Genomic DNA, 10,243 nt, shown 5'->3' on the forward strand with positions numbered 1-10,243 from the left:
ACGTTCCGTAGACATGTAACATAACGAGTTTGTGAGCTGGTTTTGAGATGGTGTAATGGACAGAGTTGTAGCCAGTAACTGTGGATAACTTCTGTTGATATTGTGAACGAAATCCCCTAATATGTTTTGATATTTTGGTAGCGAAGAATGCATGTATTTGTTTGATTTGGTTTGAATGAATATATATAATTGTTAATGAGTAGCTAATCAATGTAAATCATTTTAATAATGACAATGTATTCGTATCGTATAAGACTAAAATAATGGAAATCTCGTATTTCACTAAATAATTCAGCATGTATCCGTTGTATTGTTTGTATTGAGATTAATACTTGTAACAGTGACTAGCCACTATGATGATGTATGCTACATAAAGCAAGACAAGTCGATAACAGTCTATTTGGTTAATACCGTCCGGCGTACCATTTCTAACACAAAACGTATAACACTTGTGATGATATCTACCAACGACACAGTCCATGTTACTGTTGTAGTGAGTTGTATGTATACTCCAATGTAATACCTTTATTGTCGTCCATTGTCCTAACAAATGTGTGTGGATAGACAGTCTCGGGAACTCTCGTCACGAAAGAAACCTTTTAGGTCAACAAAGATGTTTAGGTATTTTGTTTCTCTTAAACGATAAATATAAGTTACATCTAAACGTCATCAATATAACATTCGGTTGTGACGCTCAGGACATTTAAGATTATTAGAAAGTTCGTTATAAACATTTTAAGAAATGCATTACAGGCATTGTATGAACACAAATCTCAGGTATGATTTTTAAAAGGCGAGAGATAAACAAAGTGTCAAACTAAGGTACATAAGTCACGGAATCGATAGAACTCACTGTCTGTTGCATGACGAAGCCATGCTACATTGATTTGTTTTCTTACTTTTTGACAGTAAGTACTAGTGCTCCTTTCTGATTGGAAAATAAGAAAATCTTAATTATATTTTCACTACAACATCTTTATTGCACAGGTCAAATTGTAATGAAATGTTACTTTTACTATAACATCTCTGTTTCAAGGGTTAAATTGTAATACGATGTTTTGATTTCATTGTAGACAACCCAGCCCATGTGTCGTGGTCACTTTATCATCCACCCCGACTGGGTGTCAGAACGCCTGCCCAAGAGGAAGGTCACTCCTTTTAAGAAATCCAGACCAAGCATGAGATACGGATCAATGAAATAGAAAAATCAATGACAGTTATATAGATTATTTCATACATTATTTATGTAATTTATTTATTGGTTTTAAACAAACCGCTCAAGATGTTTCTATACTGGAGTTTGCTCAAAAGGAAATTAAATATAATTTGCACCAAATATTACCGTTATCGGTGTGGCTAGGCGTGTATGTTATAAGAATAGCAAATAAATATCATTTTTAAAGTTACTTTGTCATACATTATTGTAATGGACGTTAATAGTTAACAAATGTGGTATAAGTAATGACAAAGGCACCACTTACATAGCTTTCTATGTACGTATAGTACCTATAGTGGACAAATTCCTTTCCTGGAATAGGATTATATATCAAAACACCGTAGAAACCGTTCTTCTTTTCAACATATAATACCAATTAGCCGCCATGAGTCAGCCATCCCAACTATGGAGCAGAAATCAAAGACTATATTACTTTATATTATGCAGGGCTGACAATTATGTTGTTAATGTTACATTTCAACGTACGTAAGAATATGTTGTCCTTAAAAGTTCAGCTATTCTTCACAAGTAGGTAATTATTAAGAATAAAGGAAATGTTACGGCACAGTTAATCTGGCCTAGTTATGTAGATATTGCGTTTTTCGAACTAGTTTAGATATTTATATAGATTAAGTCATATGGACTATAAACATGTTCCGTCCACCTAGCATAGCGTTGTAATGGCTATCTAGGAACGTATCCTCAATGTATCTGTGATAGTCTTTATATCCTTAATGTTCAAAAGCAAATAGGCATGAAAATAATGTTGAAACAGCAACCAGTTAACGTATTGGACATTGATGATTTGACCAATCACATCTCTGTATTTACACCATACTACATCGTAGCTAGTAAATGGTAGATATCATAATAATGGACTGAGTTAAATCTTATCATTTGTAACAAATTTAGCTTATAGATAGAAATACGATTCAAGATCATTTTACGTGTATTTATTTATTGTGTCCATATACCAAATACATCACGATTTATATAGTTGTTTGCTTGTCGCATTAATGTAAATATTTTTTAAGATTTTTTGTATATATTATTTTTTCTTATACCTGTATAAATAGAATTATGGAAAACTTACGATTTGTATAGTTCCAATTTTGTTGGACTATGTTTATTTAATATAACATTATCTCAAAGTATGTCATTTCCTCTACTTAGTCATCTTTTGATAAAGTCATTAAAAATAATGTCTTGACTTTATTTTCCTTGTGATCTTACATTCTTTGAGATATTGACTTAAGTTGTTTGTATATATCTGTAAATTATGTTCTTAAGATAGTTCAAAGTCTGTTTTAAGTTGAAAAGCATGAAGGATGAAGCTTCATGGGTCGTTTGCTAATTACGGCAAAGCCACAGAACACTTTACCAGTGTCAGTATTAAGTTGTACAGCAGAGTGCGTTTTTCTGGGTGTGGTTTGGTTATACCTTCTTATTATACTGTTAGTTGTTTCTGTCGCCTCTCGTGACAACATTAGTATGCACGTGTGTACATATCGTAGTTTGGTTATTGGCATTTACACGCAAAACTCGTACAGACTCTCCATATTTTGTTTTAAATAACGTTAAAGCTAAGACTATGTTTTATTGCCTATATTCTAGTTCATTAAACTCAATATGAAACATCCAATAGTGTTTGGTTTATTTATACCTATCACAGACAATTATTCATCGATGCACTTTTGTTGAGGTGAATGTGGTTATAATATTCATGAGAAAATCATATTGACCGAGACGAATGAGGATGTAAGGAAAATGTGTGTCATCAAATATTTATACATACCGAACCCTATCACAGGGAAAACATATGTATTGAAGCCTACAAAGAAGAAAGAAATATTTTTACCGAAACCTTTCACAGAGAAATACGAAAATCTTTTATTCGTGACATTTTATAAAATGTATCTTAATTAGATTTACATGCGTTGATTAAAGGGAGATAACAGACATTATTTGAAAATTAAACGTTGAATTTTGCAAAGGACCCCGATACAATTCGGCATGATACCTGTAGAAATGTGTGTCTGGACACTAAAGTCCTTGGTTAAAATGATGTAGAAAAGGTGCTAGATTTAAAAGAGATAAAACATATTTAGACTGTATTGATATGACACAAGACATATGTTATTTAAGTAAGTCGGTATAGTTATGCTAAATAAGTGTTGATGATGATTTTTATCATAAATCATTACACTATATCAACCTGCTGTTTAATTACTATCAAGCAATAAGCCACGAAATATCTTTTTTAAGCTATTACTTATTTATTGAATATATGATTTTCATGCCATAGCATGTTTTTCTTCTTTATATCAATATATGTATACAGAATATTAATATTTTGTTCTGGAAAGGATGAAAATACTTAAAACAATACTGTTAATTAATCTGTAATGCGGAGAAACATGCTGAAGAACAGACTGGCAAAGTAAGAGAGAAAAGCATTTAACATTCACTTCAGTATAGTTGGAAAACTAGTGTTGATCACACACTACACTATACAATGGATAAGATAGTCTGGGACATAGAAAATACTCTGAGACATGTTACAAAAATCCAGGACTTTCTAAACAGTCTAGAACAGACCTCAAATGAATTCAAAGAAAACAGCAGCGTTTATATTACCCAAATAACTCATTCACTGTACATACTTAAATAATGTGTCATTTGAAGGCATCTGACAATTAAGTATCTTAGGAAAATTAATCACTAGAAATACAAAGGAAACACCAATAAAACACTTCAGTAAATAGATGCAAGGAGTCAAAGTTAATATTTTACTGAACCATATGGCCACTTCATCCATGAATGACTCATCTGTGATACTCGAGATCAAAAGAATAAAACTCTGTATCTGAAGTGTTTCAAAACTAGAGTAAGGGAGGTAATGTGGTAGGAATAAAGTCAGCTACGTAACTACAAAGTTCGATCTACGTTTATATATATGCATAGGGAAACAAAAATCACTGTCAATAAAAAGTACATACAAAGTATAAACTGAAACTTTCCAGCCAGCAAAAATCTTATAATCAGAATTTTCCCAAAAAATCAGGAGATTTTCTTCAAATGCGATCATGAAAGAGACTATCCTTATTTCAAATATACTTCTGGTAAGTTTTTAATTAGATATTGGTACAATAACAGTCGCCATTGGATCTGATTGTACTCTGGTAATGATACATCATTCCTTTAATCATTACCTTTCAGCAGGGCTGTCTTAGATAACTGTACTGCTTTATCTTACACTATGTGAGGTTTAGTCAGTATATGCCTGTTTATAAACTTGTAATGACTGTAATTCAAAATACCTTTTTTGGGCATTACGTACAGACTTTTGAAGATAGGAAATTTAAAAGATTGTTGGAATGGAATATTCCTGCTAACTCCACTCCTCAAGTTGATTTGATATACTACCTTGATCAAGTTCTCACCAAGTTTATTTTAATTGTGATGGAAAGTTTGAAATCAATAATCATTTCATCTCTCCTTCAACCAAGTTTTGACAATTTCCGTTTCCAGTCATTATATATTTACAGTTCTGCTTAAGATTAATAAGTGCATACTAAGAAACACATCAAAATGTGTTTTAAAAAGTGGAAGAAAAATCTTCTAGTATCTGTACAATGCATGAAATGATAACTCGTGAAATCTGCTTGTCCAGATTGTTCAAAACTGAACAAAAGAAATATACTTTAACAATCAAAAACATAACAGAGTATGAAGATAAACAATATTTATTCTATTAATTTCTGACAACCCTTCATATCATGAAGGTTTGGGGGGAAATATTAGGCAACGTATGATTTAAGACAACAGTTAATGTTAGAAGGAAATATCTGTACATACTGTCTAGTATATGGACCCTTATGCTATCTAATATACTAACAGTTTGAACAGTAAGCAGTCATGAAAGTGATAGCATAAATGAGGTCTTTGTACCGATTATAATAATGAAACAAATGAAAACTTATATTGTTACACAATGTAGAGTAACTACAGAATGATAGATCATGGTACTGACATACTAACAACATAACTCTCACTCCATCTCTCAGCTCATATACACACACGAAAAGCGTAAATAACATAGACTATGACAACAAAATTACTCACCGATACATTATGAAACGTTTGTTGTGTCAAGAGCACTCCCTATTTTTTATAAGGTGGATGTTCTCATTTCATGAAATTTCCAAACTTTTTGAATATTTTATCAAGTTTACGACTTGGTGTGTTAACTATTAACATTATCAGAGATATAAAACAATCAGCACTCTCACATTTTGTTGATTTGAACAGTTTAGAATCAAGGTACTACATGAACTCTCTCAGTGATCAAACAATTTGCCTTTACATTATAAATAAAAACATCATTTAATTTTAATATCAATTATACAAAGCATGGCGGATTCTTTCTTACCACAGCAACATATCAATTTAACAGACTTTTATCACATAAGCAACATAAAACATACCACTAAAATATGAAGACAATGAAACAAAATTATTATCACATAAGCAACATTAAAATTTTAAACGTAATTATTTTCGAATCAGAGTCTGATTACTTTCCAAAGGTGTAATTTTTCAAGTAACTGTCCAATTAAAAGTTGTAAAAATTACTTGGCCATCTTAGAAAACAATTATGTTGTATATTATAACCAAACTGAGACATTTCAAAGTTTCTGCAAAACTCGGTTTTGTTTGAACTTGTGTTGTCTCTCTTCTAGTTGGCTTTCCAAGGTATCAGGAAGTTTTTCATCTGTGAAAAAATCTGAAAATCCAAAGAAATCAATATGAAAGGTACATTATAATATAACAACCCTATTTTATACAGAATCATAATCACACAATTCATTCTCTTTTAAACAAGAAGTGAGTACCCATATTTTTCAAAAAGTTTCAGATTGCTGTCAAAATGTGATGAGTAAGAGAACGTGTGGTTTGGTTTAATGCATTTACTTAAGATATTGATACTATTCAACAAGAAGATTCTGTTTCAAAATGGTTAAGTTTTAGGAGGAGGATCTATGAGCTGGTAGGCAAAGAGGAGATGGGACAACCTTTTTCTCGGTTCAGTAACTGTTATAAATATACATTATTTCTACCCGATATGTTTATCAACGAGTTGTGGGAATCTGGTTTTTTTTCTAAAGCATATCAGATAATAAAATATGTACATGCAGCTATAGCTTCCCCAAAACAGAAATTAAAGGATCCCCATACCACTGCCAAAAAATGTAGCTACATATAAAATGTACATATTGGAAATTATTATTTTTTTTCGGCTAGACTATAGCTTTGATAAATCATTTCTGAAAAGAAAACCATACCTTTCCCAACTTTTATGCAAAGATAATAAATATGAAATAATCAAAATATAATCAACAACAGTGTTCGAAGTGTAACAAGCCATTCAGATTGATATGCCTCGTCTATGCCCCGCTTTGACCAACAATCGCAAAAACTTAATGTTAATGGAGATGCTGACAAATCAATGGACCACGAAAGGTAGGCCGCATCCAGGATTTGATGCATAGGTTGAGATGTACTAACCAAGTTGCATTTATGGTCCAAGTTTGGTTGGTCTAGCACTTTATACTTTCAGTGAATCTAACTTAAAAACAAAAACTTAATGTTGACGCCGTTGTTGGAAAAGCAACACCTTAGTCTGGCTTCCGCAGCGTGACAAAAATGGACTTTACATTGTTATACTATTGCTCCTATCAACTGTGCTTCCTTGACAACAGAATTGCCCTGGCCCAGTTGTGCTTCAGTTATATCCAAAACAAAATTACAAGGAGAATACTGTATACGAAACAAGAGGCCCAGAGGGCCTGTGTCGCTCACCTGTTTCTTTTGTTACATGAAACTGACATATAGGTAACTTAAGGCAATATTTGGTAACTAGAACAGAAGACATTTTAACATCTCTTAAACGGTTTTGAAGATATTGTTGTTTGAAACTTAAAATTTTAATTTTGAAGCTTTTAACATACATTGACTTTTGACTCCCGACAGTACGGCATAAGCTCACATGGTCCTTTGGGCCAGGTGAGCTAAAAAACCACAGTGCAGTGGGACAGGGATCCTTAAATCTCATTTCCATAAGAGAAGATAAGCAAACTTTTCATTTAAAGCATTGACAGATTTCAGGTTTGTGTACAGCTACACTAGTAGAAAATATCTCACCTGCAGCGAAGTCTTTAATATTTTCTGGTCGGTTTCTTAAAACATCACTGTAAATAGAATAACAAGCATACAACTGATAAAAGAAACAGAGATGGTATATACACTGTTACTACACATCATTTACACTAGACTTTAATGGTAGGGTTAAACAAAACAATATAAACTGTACGAATTACAAAGATATTATGGTCTCTGTATTTGATCATCATTAAAACACATTGATCTAAACATATTTACTTTAATGTATTGATTCAAGCTGATGATTGCATGAATCTTGTACATAGACACACATCATTCATTAGAGCACTAGGTCATATGCTTGCTAAAAATTTGATTTAAACATACTTTTTATCAAACAATTACATACTTTTTTATCAGGCAATTAAAAATTATTTGTAAGCTTGAAAATGAAAAATACAGCCTTTGAAAAGATGCTACAAACTCTATTTTTAGCACACCTTTTGTATATATTAGTAAGTATATAATACAATCACAAACTGTGAAAGTGTTATTGTTCTACCTCAGAAAGCCTGCAATCAGGCACTCAACTTCTGGGTGGTCACGTAGGTATCTTTCATTTTCAAGTCTTGTTTTTGTCTGCAATGAAAAAGATATAGGAGTCAAATATAATTTCATATATGAAAGCAGGTAAAAATATACATTTTTGGTGCCTTGGCCTTTGGGACAAATACTGAGCGACCATAGTGTAGCATGTGAGAATGTGAGCATGAACAGAATAAATGAAGGTATGCAGGGTCGGTTCCCTCTTGGGTTGGATAGTCAGTTGGCATCCGTCACTGATAATAAGCGAATTTAATGAAAAGATTTGGTGTCCAGCAGCTTTGCTAAATTTTCTTGTTTTATCATGATTTCATATCGGCTCCCACCAGAGTATTAATTGTTAGATTTCAGTGCTGTGCAGGGTTTTGAATTCAGCATATTGGCATATGGAAAAGATTTCAAGGTCAGATAACCAAGTCACAGTAACAGTTAGGGTGTCAGTGTATTATTATGTGCTTGCATTGATAACAGTTTGGATTTTTTTGGAAATCCTGCAGTGTGTAAATAATGATAGTGTTAGGCTCTAGGTATAGTGTTAGGCTCTAGGTAAAGTGTTAGGCTCTAGGTATTATACAGATATTTTGGCGGTCTTAATAGTACAGAAAATACAAAGAGGGATATTGATAGTTCAAAATTTCTGACACTGCGACACATACATGTATACATGTAGATTCACATTCATTTCTGTAAAGATGACAGGGGAGGTAAATCTATTTATTTTGTCTTTTAAATCTGCAGACGTCTCAATCTTGCCAGAATGTAGGCTTACCAACACATTAGGACCCATCATTTCTTCTGTTGTAGCTTAATGCTAACTGTTTTGGGTACTATGTTGGTGGGAAACATCAGTGACATTCTGTTGAAATAGCCTTTTCTGTCTCACCTTAGGGTGGAAAAAAGCCTTGTGCCGATTATCACGCGTTCAATTGTGACGTCATTAAAAATGCGTCACCGGTAATTTTGACGTCATCAAAAGTGAATGACGATATTCATACCCCACATGTGTTTTTGTTTACACTACTGTCGGTGGAGTTATGACTGAAATTATAGGATGGGAGAAAAACAATCATCCCCTATCTTGAGTGTGTGACAGAGAAATCTCCAACCCTCAGAGTGATTTTACCTTCGGCGGAGCCTCGGGTAAGACAACCAAAAACCATCACCCCTCGGGTTGGAGATTTCTCTATTACACCCTCAAGGTAGGAGAATATTCCATTAATCATTAGTTATGAAGTTGGATGAAAAGTGTTGAACTTTGTCCAGATTAGCCTTGGCAAGTGTGGTCTGGGACAGAATAGACACTTAGGGGTTTGTAAAAATAGTGCGAGGAGAACATCAGCACTGGTGTCCATTTATACTAGCAAATGCTTATAGTGCGAGTCTGCTTCAAAGTAACTTCATAATTATAAGCATCTTGTACATATATGTAGGAAATACTGGTCAAAATCTACCACACTTTGTCCTACTTAATGAGTCGAACCATTTGCCTGATTAGGAAATAGTGAATGCATGTATTTTACCAAGAAGACAGCCATTTTGGATATCAATTCTATTAATCGGAGACCTAAACAAACTGTCTCTATAGCCGGTATTTTAAAAGGCATTATGTTTTTTTCTAAACAGCAGGGCATTAATACATAATTATGAAAACTTTATTTGCATGATTATGTGACAGGTGTAATTATTACCTGCTTGATCTTCTATATTTTCAATGTGCCACCACAAGATCAACAGGACCAAATAGCTTCTGCTTCTGACTTGACAATTTTTCTATAATATTGCGTTCCGAGGCAGAGGATGCCGAGCATTTATATTAGTACTTACACAGAGTCAGCTTTGGTGCAAAATAACTGAATGTCTATCTGTAAGAATATTACATAAAGGTATATTTCACTTTAAAATTTGTCAAATAAGTAAATGGCGGAAATTTTGTATTTTTTTTTGGGCGAAAAAGTTGGGGCGTTATGTTTTTTGGGGGCGCTATGAATCAAATTAGGGTCGTAACGGTTTCGAGGCGAATCATCTGACACCCATTTGACTTAATAACCGAACCTTCTGTTATGCTCCAGTAGTAGGGCCTGTTCATTATCACCTACATGCATTATCTAACTCTATTAATAAATTACGGAGAATGATACAATTACTGAAACGAATCGACTTGTATTTGTTGTAAAAGACCATGATACATGCAATTTATGAAATATTCCGTCGTATTTGAGGGTTCCGGGTTGTTTCGCCCCAAATCCTGTTCGCCCTAGGTTG

The 10,243-nt window shown here is 33.2% G+C and overlaps 2 protein-coding genes across 2 annotated transcripts in view; one reads left to right on the plus strand and one right to left on the minus strand.

The window, feature by feature from the left end:
* Positions 1-2,855, plus strand: part of LOC110451949 — a 52,175-nt gene extending 49,320 nt beyond the window's left edge. The window contains exon 8 of the mRNA XM_021500187.1: positions 1,074-2,855. Coding sequence (XP_021355862.1) covers positions 1,074-1,202 — 129 coding nt within the window. The 3' untranslated portion in view covers positions 1,203-2,855. The remainder of the gene's footprint in view (positions 1-1,073) is intronic.
* Positions 2,856-4,946: 2,091 nt separating this feature from the next.
* The window catches only part of LOC110451951 (RIIa domain-containing protein 1-like), a 6,959-nt gene continuing 1,662 nt past the window's right edge, over positions 4,947-10,243 (minus strand). The window contains exons 2-4 of the mRNA XM_021500193.1: positions 7,941-8,017; positions 7,421-7,467; positions 4,947-6,002 (exon numbers count right to left, since the gene is read on the minus strand). Of these exons, the coding sequence (XP_021355868.1) occupies positions 5,905-6,002; positions 7,421-7,467; positions 7,941-8,017 (222 nt within the window). The 3' untranslated portion in view covers positions 4,947-5,904. The remainder of the gene's footprint in view (positions 6,003-7,420; positions 7,468-7,940; positions 8,018-10,243) is intronic.

This window comes from Mizuhopecten yessoensis, unplaced genomic scaffold (assembly GCF_002113885.1).
Source record: "Mizuhopecten yessoensis strain PY_sf001 unplaced genomic scaffold, ASM211388v2 scaffold6307, whole genome shotgun sequence".
Taxonomy (NCBI): Eukaryota; Metazoa; Mollusca; class Bivalvia; order Pectinida; family Pectinidae; genus Mizuhopecten; species Mizuhopecten yessoensis.